General features: G+C 46.7%; 1 protein-coding gene across 1 annotated transcript in view; it reads right to left on the reverse strand.

Moving 5' to 3' along the window:
• Positions 1 to 23233, reverse strand: part of IRAK3 (interleukin 1 receptor associated kinase 3) — a 60481-nt gene that overhangs the window by 33023 nt on the left and 4225 nt on the right. Inside the window, exons 2-5 of the mRNA XM_044280479.1 lie at positions 14548 to 14724; positions 12324 to 12475; positions 8479 to 8543; positions 735 to 849 (exon numbers count right to left, since the gene is read on the reverse strand). Of these exons, the coding sequence (XP_044136414.1) occupies positions 735 to 849; positions 8479 to 8543; positions 12324 to 12475; positions 14548 to 14724 (509 nt within the window). The remainder of the gene's footprint in view (positions 1 to 734; positions 850 to 8478; positions 8544 to 12323; positions 12476 to 14547; positions 14725 to 23233) is intronic.

The raw sequence follows: 23233 nt of genomic DNA on the forward strand, positions 1-23233 counted from the left end.
TGTGTGGCATTTACCTGGTCTCTAATCTGAGCTGCTGTTAACCTGCGATTTCTGAGGCTGGTGACTCGGATGAACTTATCCTCCGCAGCAGAGGTGACTCTTGGTCTTCCTTTCCTGGGGCGGTCTGCATGAGAGCCAGTTTCTTTGTAGCGCTTGATGGTTTTTGTGACTGCACTTGGGGACACTTTCAAAGTTTTTCCAATTTTTCGGACTGACTGACCTTCATTTCTTAAAGTAATGATGGCCACTCGTTTTTCTTTACTTAGCTGCTTTTTTCTTGCCATAATACAAATTCTAACAGTCTATTCAGTAGGACTATCAGCTGTGTATCCACCTGACTTCTTCACAACACAACTGATGGTCCCAACCCCATTTATAAGGCAAGAAATCTCACTTATTAAACCTGACAGGGCACACCTGTGAAGGGAAAACCATTTCAGGTGACTACCTCTTGAAGCTCATCAAGAGAATGCCAAGAGTGTGCAAAGCAGTAATCAAAGCAAAAGGTGGGTACTTTGAAGAACCTAGAATATGACATATTTTCAGTTGTTTCACACTTTTTTGTTATGTATATAATTCCACATGTGTTAATCTACAATTTTCATAGTCATGAAAATAAAGAAAACTCTTTGAATGAGAAGGTGTGTCCCAACTTTTGGTCTGTACTGTATATATATATATATATATATATATATATATTAGTAAGTAATAATTATTAAATACATAGAACTCACAGCACAATGTAGTCTGCGAAAGAGCGATCCATTGGTCATATTTGGGTAGACCAAACATGTAAATCCTTCCATAGTGATACATCCAACCAATTTTATAATATTCACGTGTTGAACTCTAATAATAAAACAAAAACCTTGTTAAGAATAATGTTTTAGCGGTAACTGGGGTGCTGCAGAGTAGGGCTGAAGATCTACAATAAACACATTATATTGACAAGGAATGCAGGAAATAAAGATACCTCATAAGAAACAGAAAAGGATTTTAAACCAGTAGATGAACAGTTAATTAAGTCTTAGGTGTTATTAAAGGGGTTCTCTGCAATATCTGTCAACCACACTGGGACTATTCCAAGAGGTAGTGGCCTGCTGGCTCCCTTGCAGCGAAGTCCAGATCCCTGTATAGGGGTCAAAGGGTGAATACCAGGAGACTACCAGGATAACACCCTTAGGTTTAGCACAAAATTAAACCAGTTGTTTGACACAGTTGGTTTTACACATAACAGAGGTTTGGGATAATCCTGATTCTTCTATGCTTTCAAGTCATTTCACAGATTCAGATTTGCTTTTACTTTTTGCACACTAGTATGCCTCACAAAGTAATTCAACAGTTCATAGGGGTATCCCACTTTAGTACATTATGGTACTTCAATATATTCCTGCCCTATGCTTAATAATACATTGCCATTCTGAGTGAATTCCTGCTGGAATATGTTTTTCTACACGTTAAACATTTTGAAAAAGCATAGAAAAAAATATGAAACTAACGTTAGTGTACAGTAATAGATTATGACAAACATTGTGCACCAACCACTACTCTTAAGTTTCTAACTGTGTGGGGAATAATTGCAACCATGAATTTTAGTCACCGTGTATCCCCAGCCTTAAAAGGGTTGTTTCATGGCCTCTTAGGACCCCTGTCTGTGAGCTAGAAAAGAGAACCACTCTGAGAATGGCTCCCCTTTTTCTGGACTCGGATTGTCCTTGTATTTCAAGGGACGGTCAATCATCTGAATGACTGCCGGCTAACACTACATTTCCCCTGCAGTGACTGCCTGGCTAGAAAAATCAGCTGTTTGCTGTGTGTGCCTGTCTCTGATCACTAAACATCTTTAGGGTACTTTCACACTTGCGTCAAAGTTTTCCGGTATTGAGTTCCGTCCTAGGGGCTTAATACCGGAAAAAAACTGATCAGTTTTATCCTAATGCATTCTGAATGGAGAGCATACCTGTCATGGAACCATGAACCAGACGTACAACAAGAGATAAGTGGAAATAAGAAGGCTTTATTGAAAATCAAGCTGTAAGGCAAAAGTCCAAACGGATGGCTAAACCGAAGCAGGGTCTTGCGAAGCCAGAGGTCAGGAACCAGAAGGGTAGTCAGACGAAGCCTGGATCAGGAACCAGCAGGGTAGTCAGACGAAGCCTGGATCAGGAACCAGCAGGGTAGTCAGACGAAGCCAGGATCAGGAACCAGAAGCAGCAGCAGTCTTAGAAGCATGTGAACACAGGAGGACCAAGCAAGGAACTGAAGCCACAGACCTCCTATATATATGAGCTAGGCATCCAGCTCCTCCCAGTGGGAAGGAGAAGCCGCAGGGTGGGAGGCTACAAGAAACCCAGAAACCAAGATGGCCGCCAGCACATGTCAAACGAAGGAGAACAGCAAGAAGGTAAGACCATGACAGTACCTCCCCCTCAAGGACCCCTCCTCCGCGGAGTAAAGAACGGTTTCTGAGGGAAGCGTGCGTGGAAGGCTCGGAGCAAGGCAGGAGCATGGACATCTGCGGAGGGAACCCAGGAACGCTCCTCTGGACCATAACCACGCCAATGGACCAAAAACTGCACCCGACCGCGGACCAGGCGTGAGTCCAGGATATTGCTCACCTCATACTCCTCACGATTGCCCACTTGGACCGGACGAGGCCGAGGAACCGAGGAAGTGAAACGATTACACACCAGTGGCTTCAACAGGGAGACATGAAACACGTTGGAGATCCGCATGCCAGGAGGAAGCGCAAGGGCATAGGCTACCGGGTTTACCCTGCGAAGCACTCGGAAGGGACCAACAAAGCGAGGCGCCAGCTTGGGAGTGGGCACTCGAAGGTTGAGGTTGCGGGTGGACAACCATACGCGGTCTCCGACCTGGTAGGAAGGAGCGGGCGCTCGTCTGCGATCAGCCTGGAGTCTCTGGCGCTGTGCAGAGACCTCAAGGGACCTCTGGATCTGTACCCACGAAGCACGTAGGACGGAAAGGTGATCCTCCACAGCCGGAATATCCTGGGGAGAGAATACCTCCGGTAACACGGCAGGTTGGAACCCATAATTGGCCATGAAGGGAGACGTCCCAGAGGAAGAGTTCACCGCCGTGTTCCTGGCAAACTCAGCCCAAGGCAGGAGGTCAACCCAATTGTCTTGGTGATCGGAGACATAGCAACGAAGGAATTGCTCCAAGGCCTGATTGGATCGTTCTGCGGCCCCATTGGACTGAGGGTGGTAGGCCGAGGAGAAAGAGAGATGAATCCCCAACTGGGAGCAAAAAGAGCGTCAGAACCTGGACACAAACTGACTCCCCCTGATCCGACACAATCTCCTTGGGCAAACCGTGCAACCGGAAGACCTCCCTGGCAAAAATCGTGGCCAACTCTTGTGCAGAGGGTAACTTCTTGAGAGGAACACAGTGGCACATTTTGGAAAACCGATCCACAATCATGAGAATGACCGTATGGCCTCGGGATGCAGGGAGGTCCACAATGAAATCCATCCCCAGGTGTGACCATGGACGCTCCCCGGTGGCTATGGGTTGCAAAAGGCCCAACGGACGGTGCCGAGGGGACTTACTCTGGGCACAAACGGAGCATGCCGCTACATATGCGGCGATGTCGGAACGTAGAGAAGGCCACCAGAACAGACGTGAAACAGCCCAGGACAGCTGATTCTTTCCAGGATGCCCCGCGGCCTTGGAGTTATGGTAGGTTCGCAACAACCGAGTGCGCAACTCCTCAGGCACAAAACATCTGCCGTTGGGTCTCCCAGAGGGAGCACCAGATTGAGCCGCCAAAATCTGCTCACCCAGGGGAGAGGTCAGGCTGGTGCGAATGGCGGCCAGGATCTGATTCGGAGGTATGACCGAAGTCGGAATCGACTCCTCCCCGGACAGCTCGGAGTACTGCCGTGATAAGGTATCCGCTCTGATGTTCTTGGAACCGGGTAGGTAGGAGACCACGTAATTAAAACGTGACAAGAACAGAGCCCATCTGGCCTGACGTGGTGTCAATCTCTTGGCCTCAGAGAGGTAGGTCAGATTCTTGTGGTCCGTCAGGATGAGAACCGGAACCACCGAGCCCTCGAGCAAGTGCCTCCATTCTTTAAGGGCCTGCACGATGGCCAATAACTCCCTGTCACCAATCTGATAGTTGCACTCCGCGGAAGACAGTTTCCGGGAGTAAAACCCACAAGGAAGCAGGGGACCCTCTGGTGTTCTACGCTGAGACAGAAGGGCGCCTACTCCCGTCTCAGACGCGTCCACCTCGAGGACAAAGGGCAACCCAGGGTTGGGATGCGACAGAATCGGAGCCGACACAAAGGCGGACTTTAGAGCCTCAAAAGCTCGGATGGCCTCGAGCGGCCAGACCTGGGGATTACTGCCCTTCCTGGTCAGATCCGTGAGAGGCTTGGCTAGCCTGGAAAAGTCCCTGATGAACTTCCGATAATAATTGGCGAGGCCCAAAAAGCGCTGCAGGGCACGAAGACCACTGGGCTGGGGCCACTGTAAGACAGCCGAAACCTTCTCAGGATCCATAGAGAACCCCTCAGCGGAAATGATGTAACCTAAGAAGGTTACCTGGGATCGGTGAAATTCGCATTTCTCAAGCTTACCGAACAGCTTGTTCTCTCGTAACCGTTGCAACACTCGTCTGACATCCAGAATGTGGGCCTCCATGGATTCAGAATATACCAAGATGTCATCCAAATAGACCACCACACACTGCTGCAACAGGTCACGGAAAACATCGTTGATGAATTCCTGGAAGACTGCAGGCGCATTGCACAACCCAAAGGGCATAACCAAGGATTCATAATGACCGGTCCTGGTGTTAAACGCGGTCTTCCACTCATCGCCCGCCTTGATCCTTACCAGGTTATATGCCGCCCTCAGGTCGAGTTTGGTAAAGACCGTGGCCCCTTTGAGGCGATCGAACAGCTCGGAAATCAAGGGTATCGGGTAAGCGTTCTTGATCGTGATGCGATTGAGACCCCTGTAATCGATGCAAGGCCTCAACTCACCGCCCTTCTTTTTCACAAAGAAAAATCCAGCCCCTGCCGGGGACGAGGATTTGCGAATGTGTCCGCGTGAAAGCGCCTCCCTCACGTACTCCTCCATGGCCTCATTCTCCGCTACCGACAGTGGATAGACTTTGCCACGAGGAGGAACGGCACCAGATTGTAACTCTATGGCACAATCGTATGGGCGGTGCGGAGGTAGGGCAACCGCACGCACCTTATCGAATACATCCCGGTACTCCTCGTATTCAGGAGGCAACAGAGAGTCCGAGGAAGTACACAGCAACTTGACAGACCCATGGATGCAACTAGCCCCACACTGCGGTGGACCACGAGAGGATCTCGGCCGATCTCCAATCGAAAGTCGGATTATGCTTCTGGAGCCAGGGGTACCCCAAGACCACCGAGTAGTGTGGAGACGAAATAACCTGGAAACAGACCGACTCTCTGTGAACGGCACCAATGGCCATCCCCACTGGAAGGGTCTCATGAGTCACGTGTGGCGGCAGAAGGGGTCTGCCGTCTATCGCCTCAAGAGCCAGTGGGGAACCTCGAGGCTGCAGAGGAATGGAATTGGCGGCAGCGAACACACTATCAATGAACAAACCACCAGCACCAGAGTCCACCAACGCCTGGGTCGTCACCGAGCCCCCGACCCAGGAGAGGACAACAGTAATCAGTGGTTTGTCAACACGGGAAACCGGGGACGAGGAGACTCCACCCAAGATCTGCCCCCGACAGGATCTCAGGTGCGAGCGTTTCCCGGACGGTTCGGGCATGCCAACCGAAAATGCCCACCGAGACTACAGTACATGCATCGGCCCTCGCGTCTCCGGAGTGCCCTCTCCCCCTCGGACAGACGAGCAAACCCCAGCTGCATGGGTTCACCCCCAGACAAGTCATCCCCAGGAGGAGAGGGAGGCACGGGTGGGACAGCAAACGTAGGCGCCAATCTGTTAGAAGACCTCCGCAGGCTCTCCTTAAAGGAAGGTCTCTCCCTGAGTCTGGTGTCAATCAAAATCAGGAAAGAAATAAGAGACTCGAGCTCCACTGGTAGGTCCTTAGCTGCAACCTCATCCTTCAAGGCATCCGAGAGACCATGAGAGAAAGCAGCGACCAGAGCCTCATTATTCCAGCCCACCTCTGCTGCCAGGGTACGAAACTCAATGGCGTATTCAGCTACGGATCGTGAACCCTGTCTGATGGACATAAGGAGCTTCGCAGCAGAGGCAGCACGAGCCGGCACATCGAATACCTTCCGAAGAGAAGCAACAAAACCGGAAAACTCGGCAACCACCGGATTGTTGTTCTCCCATAAAGGGCTGGCCCAGGCCAAGGCCTTGTCCGAGAGCAGCGAGATCAAGAAGCCCACCTTTGATCTCTCAGTAGGAAAGGCATGTGGCAGCAACTCGAAATAAATGCCCACCTGGTTAAGGAAACCTCGGCACTGAGTTGGCTCTCCCCCAAAGCGCTGTGGAAGGGGGGCAGAACCGGTCATACCCCGAAACACCGCAGGCGCAGCAACAGGTGTCGGGGTAGACTCTGGCGCAACAACCGGAGCGGCAGTAGGAGCGGGCCCAGGAGCGACAACCGACCCATCTGCAACGGAAGCTAAATGAGCCGTGCGTTCAAGCAGGGTTTGCAACGCCACAGCGAACCGACCCAACAGGTGATCCTGCTGATCAAGTCTGGCAACCAGCGTAGGTAGCGAGGATGGCCCTGTACCGTCAGAATTCATGGCTTGGTCCTAATGTCATGGAACCATGAACCAGACGTACAACAAGAGATAAGTGGAAATAAGAAGGCTTTATTGAAAATCAAGCTGTAAGGCAAAAGTCCAAACGGATGGCTAAACCGAAGCAGGGTCTTGCGAAGCCAGAGGTCAGGAACCAGCAGGGTAGTCAGACGAAGCCTGGATCAGGAACCAGCAGGGTAGTCAGACGAAGCCTGGATCAGGAACCAGCAGGGTAGTCAGACGAAGCCAGGATCAGGAACCAGAAGCAGCAGCAGTCTTAGAAGCATGTGAACACAGGAGGACCAAGCAAGGAACTGAAGCCACAGACCTCCTATATATATGAGCTAGGCATCCAGCTCCTCCCAGTGGGAAGGAGAAGCCGCAGGGTGGGAGGCTACAAGAAACCCAGAAACCAAGATGGCCGCCAGCACATGTCAAACGAAGGAGAACAGCAAGAAGGTAAGACCATGACAATACCGTTCAGGATGCAGCAGGATGTCTTCAGTTCAGTCCTTTTACGGTATTTAGACAGAGAAAAAACCGCAGCATGCTGCATTTTTCTCTCCGGCCAAAAATCCTGAACACTTGCCGGAATGCCAGATCTGGCATTTTTTCCATTGGAATGTATTAGTGCCGGATCCGGCATTAAAATTGCTGCATTGACGGATCCGGTCTTCCTGTCTGCGCATGCGCAGACCTTTAAAAATGTTAAGAAATAAAATACCGGATCAGTTTTTCTGGAAGACACTGAATGTTAGGGCTCATGCACACTAACGTGTTTTCTTTCTGTGTCCGTTCGTTGTTGGGGGTTTTTTGCACACCGTATGCGGAACCATTTATTTTAAAAAAATATGCAAATTACACCGTGTGCATTCCGTTTCTATATGTCCGTTCCGCAAAAAAAATAGAACATGTCCTATTATCGTCCACATTACAGAAAAGGATAGGACTATTCTACGGAATGCACACGGATGTCATCCGTATCTTTTGTGGATCTGTGATTTGTGGACTGTAAAATACATACAGTCGTGTGCATGAGCCCTTAATTACACTATACATCATTTACTGTAGTTCAGGGGGATTTTGATGACAGAAGTCTTTGGTGGTCTTGTGGTGAGGTGGTTGCTAAAGAGAATCAATAGATATTTTCTCACGCTCCTATAACTCAAGCATGGCGTTTTCCAAATACGCTCCTTAAATAATTTTCCTAGATACATTTCCTTTAACAGTTTTTCTTTTTTTATGATAATGTCAAAAGTCTTACTATCATGAAGAGTATAAACACCTGAATATGACAATGCAGAGTGTGATGAAAGTAGATGCTCAGCGGAATAATTATGCAAGCAAAATGCAGTAAGTTATTTCGGTTAAGTTGCTGTCCTCATTATTATTATAGCCAGTAGAAAGAGCTTTATTCATCATGAGAGATAAAAGGCAGAATATTGATTTTGAAAATTGGCTCTATTTGTAATTTTTCTTCTGTGGAAGAAATTGCAAAAATCTGATATCACAAGGTAAACCATATGAAGTGTGCTTGAATATGTTGAAACAAACTCTATGAATGCAGTGAAGGTGCTGTTTTTGAACCTATCTTGATATATTTGGAAATTAATAAAGGGCAGTTTCCTAATATTGCCTGACATAAATGAAATTGGTCCACTAACAAATATGAATTAACAAACAGAAAAAGTTACAATTCTCATTAAAATGATGCTATAAACTACTTGCCTGGGCAAAGTTTTCCATTTTGACATAAAATGGTTCAGTGTTTCCTGATCTACGTCTTGATTCTTCTGTAGGAACAGGAAACGAATAAATGAAAGATCCATATTTTGATATAAAGTACCGTTGCATGCAGGGGTAGACCTGTACAGATGGGCAATTGTGCAGTTCTTGACAAAGTTATGACTACACTTATAGGACCAAAATATTGCATTGTAATTAGTGTTATACACCTTTATTGAATTTAACATGATGTGTACCGTAGCACAGAGAAGATGTGATCTCATAGATACAGTAGGTATCAGAAGATCACATCCATTTAGGCCTCTTGCACACGACCCTATATAAAATACAGATGACATCAGTGTGCACTCCGTATTTTGCGGAACGGAACAGCTGGCCCCTAATAGAACAGTACTATCCTTGTTCGTAATGCGGACAATAATAGGACATGTTAATTTTTGGCGGAACAGAAATACGGAAACGTAATGCACACAGAGTACATTCCGTTTTTTGGGTGGACCCATTGAAATGAATGGTTCCGTATAAGGTCTGAAAAAAAAAAACGGAACAGAAACGGAATGAAAATACGTTTGTGTGCAAGAGGCCATGGTTGTTATGTTTTTTTTTTTAGGACCATATGCAGAACCATTCACTTCAATGGGTCCACAAAAAAACACGGAAGTTACTCCGTGTGCATTCCTTTCCTTATGTCCGTATTTCCGTTCCACAAAAATTTGAACATGTCCTATTAGTGTCCGCATTACGGACAAGGATAGTTCTGTTCTATTAGGGGCCAGCTGTTCCATTCCGCAAAATACAGAATGCACATGGATGTCAGGGGCCTCAGGGCTTGTTCACACGACCGTATGTCTTTTTGGCCTCATGCACACGACAATATTTTTTCACTGTCCGCAAAACGGGGTTCCGTTGGTCCGTGATCCGTGACCGTTTTTTCGTCCGTGGGTCTTCCTTGATTTTTGGAGGATCCACGGACAAGAAAAAAAAATCGTTTTGGTGTCCGCCTGGCCGTGCGGAGCCAAACGCATCCATCCTGAATTACAATGCAAGTCAATGGGGACGGATCCGTTTGACATTGACACAATATGGTGCAATTGCAAACGGATCCGTCCCCATTGAATTTCAATGTAAAGTCTGGAGTCCCTTTTATACCATCGGATCGGAGGAGTTTTCTCCAATCTGATGGTATATTTTAACTTGAAGCGTCCCCATCACCATGGGAACGCCTCTATGTTAGAATATACTGTCGGATATGAGTTACATTGTGAAAACTCATATCTGACAGTATATTCTAACACAGAGGCGTTCCCATGGTGATGGGGACGCTTCTAGTTAGAATATACTACAAACTGTGTACATGACTGCCCCCTGCTGCCTGGCAGCACCCGATCTCTTACAGGGGGCCTGTAATCAGCACAATTAACCCCTCAGGTGCCGCACCTGAAGGGGTTAATTGTGCGTATCATAGCCCCCTGTAAGAGGAGATCAGGGCTGCCAGGCAGCAGGCGGCAGACCCCCCCTCCCCAGTTTGAATATCATTGGTGGCCAGTGCGGCCCCCCCTCCCTCCCTCTATTGTATTAATAACATTGGTGGCACAGTGTGCGGCCTCCCCCGGCCCCCCCTCCCTCCCTCTATTGCAATAATAACATTGGTGGCCAGTGTGCGGCCTCCCCCGGCCCCCCCTCTATTGTAATAATAACATTGGTGGCCAGTGTGCGGCCCCCCCGGCCCCCCCTCTCTCTATTGTAATAATAACATTGGTGGCCAGTGTGCGGCCTCCCCCGCCCCCCCCTCCCTCCCTCTATTGCATTAATAACATTGGTGGCCAGTGTGCGGCCTCCCCTCTCCCCCCCCATCATTGGTGTCAGCGGAGTTCCGATCGGAGTCCCAGTTTAATCGCTGGGGCTCCGATCGGTAACCATGGCAAGCAGGACGCTACTGCAGTCCTGGTTGCCATGGTTACTTAGCAATAGTAGAAGCATCATACTTACCCGCTGGCTGCTGCGATGTCTGTGTCCGGCCGGGAGCTCCTCCTACTGGTAAGTGACCGGTCTGTGCGGCGCAGTACCAGTAGGAGGAGCTCTCGGCCAGACACAGACATCGCAGCAGCCAGCAGGTAAGTATGATGTTTCTACTATTGCTACTAGTTTCTACTATTGCTAAGTAACCATGGCAACCAGGACTGCAGTAGCGTCCTGGTTGCCATGGTTACCGATCGGAGCCCCAGCGATTAAACTGGGACTCCGATCGGAACTCCGCTGCCACCAATGATGGGGGGGGGGGGGAGAGGGGAGGCCAATGTTATTAATGCAATAGAGGGAGGGGGGGGCGCACACTGTGCCACCAACGTATTAAAACAATAGAGGGAGGAAGTGGGGGGCCGGGGGGGCGCACACTGTGCCACCAACGTATTAATACAATAGAGGGAGGAAGGGGGGGTGCACACTGTACCACCAATGTTATTATTACAATAGAGGGAGGGAGGGGGGTCTGCCTGGCAGCCCCGGATCTCTTACAGGGGGCTATGATACACGCAATTAACCCCTTCATGTGCAGTGAAAACTCAGCTCTGAAAAAGCTTTTATGCAGACGGATCTTCGGATCCGTCTGTATGAAAGTAACCTACGGCCACGGATCACGGACACGGATGCCAATCTTGTGTGCATCCGTGTTCTTTCACGGACCCATTGACTTGAATGGGTCCGTGAACCGTTGTCCGTCATAAAAATAGGACAGGTCATATTTTTTTGATGGACAGGATACACGGATCACGGAGGCGGATGACAAACGGTGCATTTTCCGAGTTTTCAACGGACCCATTGAAAGTCAATGGGTCCGCAGAAAATCACGGAAAACGGAACAACGGCCACGGGTGCACACAACGGTCGTGTGCATGAGGCCTTTCAGTGTTTTGCAGGCTGTTTTTCCCGGATCCGTTTTTGGGGGGTTTTTCAGTAGTGGTTCCGTTCTGTTTTTCCATATGGCATATACAGTATACAGTAATTACATAGAAAAAATTGGGCTGGGCATAACATTTTTAATAGATGGTTCCGCAAAAACGTTTTTTTTGCAGACCCATTGACTTGAATGGAGCCACGGAACGTGATTTGCGGGCAATAATAGGACATGGTCTATCTTTCAACAGAACGGAAAAATAGAAATACAGAAACGGAATGCATATAGAGTACATTCTTTTTTTTTTTTGCGGAAACATTGAAATTAATGGTTCTGTATACAGCACCGCATATGGAACGCAAAAACGGCCCGTATACGGAACGCAAAAAACTTTGTGTGAATGAGTGCTTAGTCTGTGAGCCTGGACCTCCACCAATTTCTGATACCATAGTGTGGCAAACTCGTTCAGCACTGCTTAAACACTACTATCACTGGATATTTCTGACACAACATCCTAAACACATGGCCATTCAAATCAGTGAAATATGTTGTGTGTAAAATACTGTTTCTAGTAACTGAAATCAGAGCTGGACTAAAAGTGTTTGGGTATACAGCATATAACTGGCAGATCCATCATTCTGGAAGTCATTGTTGGGCTGAGATCACAGGTTCCATCAATGTGATCTTCTGACATGTATCTATGACATGTCGGCAGAACACTTTACCAGACAAAATCTGGGAAGCAGGAATGAAGAACATCCCCAGTCAAGGCCACAGATAAATAGGATGTTGTGTGCCTCCTACGATACCTATAGCCTGACAGGTAACTTCCATTGTATGTACATGCATTCTGCTTAAAGTAGGTCACCATTGAGACTGAGCTATCAGGGCACGTAGTTCACCTGCATTCACACAGATAAATGTTGAACTGTACCTGTTTTAGCACCTTTACAACATATAGTTCTTTCTTAACTTCTGCTTTGAAGATGTCAAAAAAGTGTCCTTCTCCAATCAAGAAGTCTTTATGGAAGTTATGAGTTGCTTCTGTGATCTCCTTAAAACTCACACGCGACAGGACATTTGTCTCTACAGGAAGATGGAAGCAGAAATATTGTTTCTCATCATGAGGTATTTAATATCATATCATTGAGGTCTTAGTGCAATGGTTCGTCATGAAATGATTGCAGATGGCTTTATTAAGCTAAACCAATGTGACAACAGCTTCTGAGCACTTGACTTCTGTGTAACATAAGTACATTGTTTCTGGATATGAAATCCTATACCTGATCCAATACCATACATATATAGCTTTAATCCTTAATAGGTTATAGTACCAAATACTGCTGAGAGTGCTTTTCAAAACCTCATTCCTTTCATCAGTTTATCGATGGTGGTATCATCAAGAGTTATAAAGCATTACCACTGCTATGAAGGTAAAATTCAGTATGAGCCAATGCCATATAAACATTCTCATGCCCAATGGTGGAATACCAAATACCTTCTCAGAACCTCCATATGAGATATGCATCATGTGGTGGGACCCCTAAAAGCAATTTACAAACATTCTGACCAGATACAGAGCAACCGGATTTCCTCTCTAACAGCGATAACAAGCCTCTGATCCTCTCCCGTGGATGGTAGATTTGGAGCCCCACACCGAGTAATCCACAAGTCTCTCATCACATGATAGGGTTACAACAAATATTTTGCCCCACTCCTTGTGCATAGGTGCTGAGGTCACTTCCTTCTTGGAGGTATTCTCAACTGTTCCTGTCCAGAATGTGTTGCACTTGTTAGCAATACTATGGACTACAGGCTGATCATTGTATTTCTACTGCATTCCATGGCAAAAACTGGCATGCTTATTCTTTTTCTTCCATGGCATGGATTTCAAATCCATGTGAAGAAAAACATGTGTCATCCCCCACAGTAATATGGAGGTCACAAGTGATGTGCCATACAGGGGTCTATCAGCTTAGCAACAGGGAAATTGCATGCACCGTCCCCACTGTGCTGTGCAACTTCCATGTATGCTTCACAAGTGGACCTTGACTCGTAGAAATGATAGGAGGGCAGAGCATTATACCCCAGCACTGCGCATCAACCTGAAACTACCGACACGCCTCACAAATGCAGGCCTGTGATGAAAACTAACAATCTTTTAATAATGATCTTATTAAACCCTTTAAAAGGGTTGTCTAGCAGTATAAATGTTTTTTTTTTTAAATATATATATATATATATATATATATATATATATATATATAAATAAATATTATATATATGACTCACAGGGGTTTTCCAAAATTTTTAACTTATGACCTATCCTCTAGATTAACTGTTTTAGAAGGCACCAGCGATCGCAATAGCGCTGTGGCCTCTTGTAGCTTTGCCAAGGCCATGTGATGTCACATTCATTGGTCACATGGCCTAGGAGCATCTCAGCCCCATTGAAGTGAATAAGGTTGAGCTGCAATGCCAAGCACAGATGCTGTACAATGTATAGCACTGTGCTCGGTGAGCAGGGAAATGGCCGCAGCACTACTGTGAGGGCTGGTGTCTTCTCAGACAGCTGATCGGCGGGGTCCCAGGTGTCAGACCCCTACTGATCAGATACTGATGACCTATCCAGAGGATAGGTCATCCGTAAAAAAAAATCTTGAAAAATTCCTTTAAAAATAAAGAAGCTATAGTCTCCCTCACAGAAACCTTACCCCTGCTGATGCTAGTCTGGTCCTCTCTGCTCTCCACTTCCCGGTCCCGCCACCACACACTGGAAATCCCAGGATAGGCCCACTCAGTAAATCACTGGCTCCTCAGCCAGTGATTGACTGGGTGGAAATTACCTGGAATTTCCAGCATGTCAAGCCAGGACCAGTAAGTGAAAAGCAGTGTGAACCAAAGTGGTGTTGGAACAGCAGGATTGGTGAGGGTGACATTTTTATTTTTAACTCCCTATTTACACAGGTTAAGAATGTACTACTGCTGAACCACCAATTTAATACCAAAGTATAATACATGCAAATTTTGCATTAGGCACAGCTATGAAAAACAGGCCATTCTAGAGCAGTGCCCAGCCTTATTGTTCATCATCTCCCATTAAAAAAAAAAAGTTTTACACATTTTCTAATGAAATACAATAAACACAACTTGTATACCTTTGAATAAAGTGATTGCTCTCTGATGTCCCATTTCATGGAGAACTTCCAGCAAATCACCAATGGTCTTATTTTTGTGTGCCCAGCTCCATAGCAGTTCCTTTGTTCTGCTTTTACCTTGTTCAGCACACCTCTCAATTTTACGGAAGTCCATCCAGTCTGAGGAGAGGCGCTCAGCTAGAAGAATAATAAAGTATTCTTAGATTAAAATTATGGTAGCTTTGCTGTCCACATAGAAAAATGTAGTGGAAGGACAGGGCATAATCCACCATGTCTATTATGTAATCAAAATGAACTTCTGGAAACATAATAAAAACATGCACTGCACTACCTAAGCAATTATTCACTTATATAAACAGTGGCGGATTAACATAGGGGCGTTTGGGTCACATAGATCCCTGCCCCGCCGCCAATCAACGCTATAGGCTTCAGGCCTAGTAGGCCTATGTGGTAGTATAATCCCGACGCAGGCGTGTGTAATGACATCATCATGCGCCGGGACGCAGGACAATGAAGATTGCGCGCATGCGGCCTGCCTCACCATCCCGGACACAGGTAAGTATTAGCTTTTAATTGTTTTTTGTTTTGTTTTTTCTGTGTGTGCCAACTTTGGGGGGCAGAGGAGGACATGGGGAAAGTGTGGGGGCAAATCACTTCAGGGGACGCAGTGTGGGGGTAGATTATTACATTGGGGGCAAATCACTTCATTGGGGGCAGATTATTACATGGGGAAAGTTACTTCATAGGGGTGCAGTGTGGGGGAAAATTACTTCATGGGGGCAGTGTGAGGGAAATTATTACATGGGGCAGTGTGAGGGAAATTACTATATGGGGGGCAGTGTGGGGGAAATTACTATATGGGAGGCAGTGTAGGGGAAATTACTATATGGGAGGCAGTGTAGGGGAAATTACTATATGGGAGGCAGTGTGGGGGAAATTACTATATGGGAGGCAGTGTGGGGGAAATTACTATATGGGAGGCAGTGTGGGGGAAATTACTATATGGGAGGCAGTGTGGGGGAAATTACTATATGGGAGGCAGTGTGGGGGAAATTACTATATGGGAGGCAGTGTGGGGGAAATTACTATATGGGAGGCAGTGTGGGGGAAATTACTATATGGGGCAATGTGGGGGGAAATTACTGTATGAGGGCGTTGCTATTAGGGGACATTATTTTTGGGGACACTATACAGGTATTATTACCTGGAGCAAAATATAGGGTGTTATTATTACGGGGGGGGGGGGGGACCTTCGGGTCAAACTGGTGTAAAGTAGAACTGGCTTAGTAGCCCACAGCAACAGATTCCACCTTTCATTTTTGACAGCTCCTTTGGAAAATGAAAGGTGGAATCTGATTGGTTGCTATAGGAAACTAAGCCAGTCCTACTCTACACTAGTTTCATAAATGACCCCAATTATGAGAAATCTGACGTGTCTGTGTAACAAACTCTGTAGAGACGAGATGCGGCTGAAAGAATTTGTCATGGCAGTCTGGGTCAAACCGAGAAGAAGAGGAAAGAGAAGATCTACATGACAGGAGATGTCACTGGATGTAACAGGTATGTGGTGTTGTATTCCCCTCACTGTGTTATGTGGGGTGTTACATAGGACTGCAGGTAACATCTATGAAATCTGTACTCAGAGAGTTATTAGATGGTGGGGGTCAGACTCCTGGCACCCCCGCCAATCAGCTGTTTGAGGAGACCGCGATGTCCCAGTGAGCACAGCAGCCTCTTTGCTCCTTACCAAGCACAGCTCTGTCCATTTGATAGCACTGTGCTTGGTATTACAGATCCGACCCAATCACTCAGATGGGACTGAGCTGCACCTAGACCATGTGATGTCATATGGGCTAGGAAGAGACTTTGGCGCTTAAGAAGCACCGCAGCCTCTTCATACAGAAAAAAATTAAACTAAAATGCACTTAATCCACCCCTGTTTATAAATGAAATTGTCCCCTTCACTAATCATCCTGAACCAGCCCTCTGGTCGGTGCCCATGCATTGCGGGCCAACAATGGCCGTGTGCATGAGGCGAAGTCTGTAATTTGGCTACAAACACAATTTTGTTCACAGCCATTTGGCTGTGATCTTAGAAAACCTGGAAGAGGTGAGGGCCAGTGGGAAACATGCTGGGAGACTACAGTAAGGAGAGAAAAAAGATTCTTCAAGTGTAATTGTACATGGCCCCAGGCAGGGGCGGACATACCACCCGTGCAGTGGGTTCGGCTGCACAGGGCCCCAGTGCGGGAGGGGGGCCCGTGAGAGGTTTGGCGGCATGGCAGGGAGAGATGAGCGCTTCCATTGTGAAGTCCTCAGGACAACAATACAGATGGATACTGTTGCGGGGCAGAGGAGAGGCGTTTCCCTTACCCGTTCCTCTGATAGGCTGCAGGCCTAGTGCCTGCAGCCTATTAGAGGCCGGTGCAGGCGGCACGATAATGTCATTGCGCCACATCAGCTGTACAGCGCAAGACACATGCTGGAGGAGGCTTGCACCACTTCACTGAGAGTGTCATAGAGGTAAGTATGTGAGTTTATTTCTTTATTAACACTATGCTGTTGCCCAGAATGGGGAAGGAGGGAGAGGTGCACTATGGGGGCATCTACTAGGGGCATTATACTGGCACACATGGGGGAGAGGAGGACTATGGGGGCATTATACTGGCACACATGGGGGAGAGGAGCACTATGGGTGCATCTACTAGGGGGCATTATACTGGCACACATGGGGGAGAGGAGCACTATGGAGGCATCTACTAGGGGGCATTATTTACTTTCACAGATAGGGGGAGCAATATGGGGGCATCTACTAGGGGGCATTATTTACTTTCACAGATAGGGGGAGCAATATGGGGGCATCTACTAGGGGGCATTATTTACTTTCACAGATAGGGGGAGCAATATGGGGGCATCTACTAGGGGGCATTATTTACTGGAACACATGGGGAGAGAGGAGCACTATGGAGGCATTTACTAGGGGGCATTATTTACTGGCACACATGGGGGAGAGGAGCCCTATGGAGGCATCTACAAGGGGGCATTATTTACTGGCACACATGGGGGGCACTATGGAGAAGTGGGGGAGAGGAGCACTATGGGGGCATCTGCTGGGGGGGGATTATATAGGGCATTTTATACTGGCACAAACTATATGTGCAATATAGGGGTTGGGGATGCGTACTATAATGACATTTTATACTGGCATACATTATGGGGGCACTATAGGGAAGGGGGGAGAGGATCATTATCGGGGCATCTACTTGGGGCACTCTATAGGGACATTTTATACTGGCACATTATGTCGGGCACCATGGGATGGGGGAGAAGCACTATGGGGGCATCTACTGGGGGTACTATATAGGAGTATTTTTCATACTGGTGCAACTTATGGGGCACTATAGGGACCTTAGCTCAACTGGGGTACTAATAGGGTGTTTTTAGGCACACAGTATGGGGCATTGGCACACATTATGAGGGCACTATAGGGACATTGGCTCTACTGGGGGCACTAAGAGGAGGTATTTTTTTACTGCCACACAACAGGGCATTTTTTGTATCATTATTTTTGGGGGACATTATGTTTACATATTAGTGTCGGGGACACTGTTTCCTGGGCACTATCTGGTACTAGTATTTTCAGGGGTTTTATCTGTTTCTGCAGTATAGTTTTGGGGAGCACAGCGGACACAGTATTAGAGGTGGCAGGATGGCATGTTCAGAAGTTTGGAGGATGTTAGAAAAGTAGGAAACTAAGATTTCTGTCTGTCAAATGCTGCAGAGAGAAGAGATGGTTGAAAGAAATCATCATGGTGGTCTGGTCTGAAAGGAGAAGATGAGGAAAGAGAAAGTCTACATCTAAGGAGACGTCACTGGATGTACAAGGTATGGGGCGCTGTATTAGGCTACTTTCACACCAGCGTTAGTGATTCCGGCAGGCTGTTCGAGCAAAGAACAGCCTGCTGGAATTCACTGGATCCGGCACTGCTGGATGCAGACAGAATGCCCGTCAGCCCCATTAACTATAATGGGATACAGCAGAGATCAGGCCACAGTCTGGCCAAAATGCAGAGAATGAGCGGGACAAAAACTGCTGCATGCTATGGTTTGTGTCCAGACAGATCATAGTGCCAAAGGTGTGAAAGTAGCTTTACCCTGTATGTTTTGTATTGCTGTATGTAAAGTTAGGAGGGAATAAGCTAGGTTGAGAATTTGGCATTGGGAGGTAGAGGGGCCCAGGCACTTTCTTTGCACAAGGGCCCTCTACTGTCTGTGTCCGCCCCTGCGGGCCCCAGGGGATTAGTAACATGGACTTCTGTGCATGTTGTAAACTCTCTTCACCCAACAATTACACAACATTTTTGGTCTGAAAAGGGTGTGAAGATGAGTGCTTGTTCATCTAATCACTCCTCTGTGCCTAGTTTGGTCGTTCATTGATACCATGACCCAGATGTTTGACAGTGTCCAGGTAATGGGGTTAAATAAGTCACGCCAAACATTTGCCCCCATACACACAAACATCAATAAAGTTAACATTTTACACTGCCTGTATCCTGTCCATAACCGATCTATAGAGTGAAATATACAGACCGCTTCTCTAGCAATACGCGTTACGTTACATGCTGCAGTAATAGTGCTGATTATCACTAGAGAAGAATATTTCATATTTCTGACAGATGGGAAAGATTTCTATTAAGCTACTTTCACACTGGCGTTTCTGGGTCCGCCTGTGAGATCCGTTTCAGGGCTCTAACAAGCGGCCCAAAACGGATCAGTTCACCCCCAATGCATTCTGAATGGATAAGGATCCGTTCAGAATGCATCAGTTTGCCTCCGTTCAGCAGGCGGACACCAAAACGCTACTTGCAGCATTTTGATGTCCGTCTGACGTAACTGAGCCAAACAGATCTGTTCTGACTTATGTAAGTCAATGGGGACGGATCCGTTTTTACTGACACAATATGGTGCAAATGAAAACGGATCCGCCTCCCTGTTTGCATTATCATGAACAAAAAACAATAACAGCAGGGCAGTTTCTAGGGAAATTTACCAACAGGGCGAACATAAAAAAAACTGCCAGAATCACTAACGCGGTTATGAAAGTAGCCTAATACAGCGCCCCATACCTTTTACATCCAGTGACGTCTCCTTTGATGTAGATGTTCTCTTTCTTTATCTCCTCCATTCAGACCAGACCGCCATGATGACTTCTTTCAGCCATCTCTTCTCTTTGCAGAGTTTGACAGACATCTTAGTTTCCTACTTTTCCATCATCCTCCCACCTTCTCAACATCCCATCATGCACCCCCAAAACTATACTGCATAAACTGATAAACCCCATGAAAATATTTGTTACACACAGATAGCGCCCCCTTCAATAAAAATTAACTGCACCCAGCAAATAGTGTCCCTGCAGGGGCGTAACTATAGGGGAAGCAGCTGCTTTGGGGCCCTGACCCAGAAGGGGCCCATCCAGGAGGAGGAGGAGGGGGAGGACTAAAAGATTTTGTCAGGGCCCCCTCAACAGTGTTACACAATGATATTATATACAGTGACAGTATAGACAGTGTAGAAAATGGATGGAACAGCTGCTGGGCCTGGTCTGAGAGAGCGATCTTTACTAGCCACAGGAATGGGGGCGGCATAAAAGAAAGGGGTTGCAAAAAAATTACTGGGGGAGGGGGTCCCATTCAAAGATTTGCTGTGGGGCCCAGTCATTTCTAGCTACGCCACTGTGTCCCTGACACTAATAGTGTAACCATAATGTCCCCCAAAAATAACTGTGCTACGCTGATACTGTGCCATGGTGCCCCCACAGTAATAGTGCTCCCCAAAATCCCAACAATAGTAATAATTCTGTGCCAGAGTGCACTTAGTAGTAATAGTGCTTCTACAGTGCCCCCAACAGTAATTGTGTCCCAGAAGTATGGCAATAATGCTGGTCCCCCAGTTGTAATAAAGCCCACCATAATGTCCCGAATAGTAATAATTCTATTTATAATGTGCGCCAGTGCAAAAAGTGCCTCGTTGTGTGTCAGTAAAAAAAAAAAAAAGCTCTCTTAGTGCCCCAAGTAGAGCCAATGTCCCCAGAGTGCTCTCATGTGTGCCACTAGAAAAAACACTTAGTGCCCCCAGTTCAACTTAGGTGCCCATAGTGCCCCTATAATTTGTGGCAGTATAAAATACTCCTATATAGGGCCCCCAGAAGATGCCCCATAGTGCTCCTCCCCATCCTCATAGTGTCCTCCATAATGTGCCAGTATAAAATGCCCCTATAGACTGCCCCACATAGATGTCCCTATAATGCTCCCCTTCCCCATAGTGGCACCAAAATGGGTGCCAGTATTAAATGCCCCTATATAATGCCGCATAGTGCTCTTCTCCCCCACTTCTCCATAGTGCCCCCCCCCCATAATGCGTGCCAGTAAATAGGGCCCCCAATAAATGCCCCCATAGTGCTCATTTACCCCAACTTCTCCATAGAGCACCCCATAATGAGTGCCAGTATATAGGGCCCCCAGTAGATGCCCCCATAGTGCTCCTTTACCCCTCACTTTTCCATAGTGCCCCCCATAATGTGCCAGTATATAGGGCCCCCATAGTGCTTCCTCTCTTCTCCATAGTGCCCCCCATATTGTGCCAGTATATAGGGCCCCCATAGTGCTTCCCCTCTTCTCCATAGTGGCCCCCATAGTGCTTCCCCATAGTACCCCTCCATATTGTGCCAGTCCATAGGGCCCCCATAGTGATTCCCCTCTTCTCCATAGTGACCCCCATAGTGCTTCCCCTCTTCTCCATAGTACCAATCCATAATGTGCCAGTAGATAGGGCCCCTACCCCCCTTCTTGCCACAGTATACTATAAATAATAAAAACAATAAACACATATACTTACCTTATGCTGCTGTCAGTGATGCGATGCAGGCCTCTTAAGGCCTGTGTCCCGCTCTGTACGGCACTAGGCCCGTAGCCTATCAGAGGAACGGGCAAGGGAGACGCCTCTCCCCTGCTCCTCCGCACCGTCCATCTGTATCGCTGTCCTGAGGACGGCGATACAGATGAATATGGAGATGAGCGCTTCCACAATGGAAGCGCTCATCTCCACTGCTGCTGCCTCCGGACAGAAAGGGCCCCCCTTCAGCGCTGGGCCCTGCTGACGGTGCCCTCCTCTTTTGTCCTAAATGATGTGCCCCGTGTGGTCGCACCTCTCGCCCGCCTGTAGGAACGGCCCTGCTGTACAGGGCTGCATAGCACAAGAGGCAGCACAGAAATAGTAGGATATTTATTTTATCTCCACTCCAATATTAAATGTTATACATTGTATGGTCGTTATGTAATACATTGTATGGTCTTTATGGGAACCATACCTTTTTTTATTTTTCCATTCCATGTTTTTTGCAGGACAAGTTGTACTTTTTAATGGCACCATTTTATATTGCATACAATGTAGTAGGAAGAAAGAAAATTCCAAATGGGCTGGAATTGGAAAAACAATTCAGCCATAGTTTTATTGGTTTTGTTTTTACTGTGTTTCCTGTGTGGTAAAACTGACAAGTAACCTTTGTCGGTACAATTACAGTGATACCACATCTTATGTTTTTCCTTTGGAAAAAAAATTTCTTTGCGCCTCCATATTCTGACCCCCATATGGCCTCTTGCAGACAAGTGTGAGCGGATTAGGTCTGGATGCGTTGCGGATGTGTTCAGCGAAAAATGCGCAATTTCGCAAGCAAGTTCATTCAGTTTTGTCTGCGACTGTGTTCAGTTGTTTCGTTTTTATTGCGCGGGTGCAATGCGATTTAATACGTTTTGCATGCGCGTGATAAAAAAACGGAATGTTTGCAAACAACATCTCTTAGCAACTATCAGTGAAAAACGCATTGCATCCACACTTGCTTATATAGAACATGCTGCGATTTTCACACAACGTACAAGTGATGTGTGAAAACCAACGCTCATGTACACAGACCCATTGAAATAATTGGGTCCGGATTCCGTGCTGGAGTAATGCGTTCGCATTACACATTGCACCCACGTGGAATACTCTCTCGTGTGAAAGTGGCCTATCTTTTTCATAGTTATTTCCACGGAGCTGTGTGAGAGCTAATTTTTTGCAGGGTGATCTGTAGCTTTTATTGGTACCATTTTAGACTGTGTATCACTTTCTGATTACTTTTTATTCCCCCAAAAAATTTGTTGACAAAAACAATGATTCAGCCATTTACATTTTCTTCCACTTATGGCGTTCACTGCACGGGATAATTACTTTTATATTTTAATAGTTTGGGCATTTTGGGACATGATAGTGCTAATCTTTATTTTTTCATAGTACACTATGCCATACTGAAAAAAGGGTATAGTGAAATATAAGCCCAGTGGTGACCCAAAGGCCTCCAGCTGGGGAATAGGGACACATGACCATACAGTGGATATTAAAGTCTACACAGCCCTGTTAAAATGTCAGGTTTCTGTGCTGTAAAAAACTGAGACAAAGATAAATCATTTCAGAACTTTTTCCACCTTTAATGTGACCTATAAACTGTACAACTCAATTGAAAAACAAACGGAAATCTTTTAGGTGGAGGGAAAATAACCAAAAAAATTAAAATAATGCAGTTGCATAAGTGTGCACACCCTCTTATAACTGGGGATGTATCTGTGTTCAGAATTAAGCAATCACATTCAAA

The sequence above is a fragment of the Bufo gargarizans genome, chromosome 2 (genome assembly GCF_014858855.1).
Source record: "Bufo gargarizans isolate SCDJY-AF-19 chromosome 2, ASM1485885v1, whole genome shotgun sequence".
NCBI classification, from domain to species: Eukaryota; Metazoa; Chordata; class Amphibia; order Anura; family Bufonidae; genus Bufo; species Bufo gargarizans.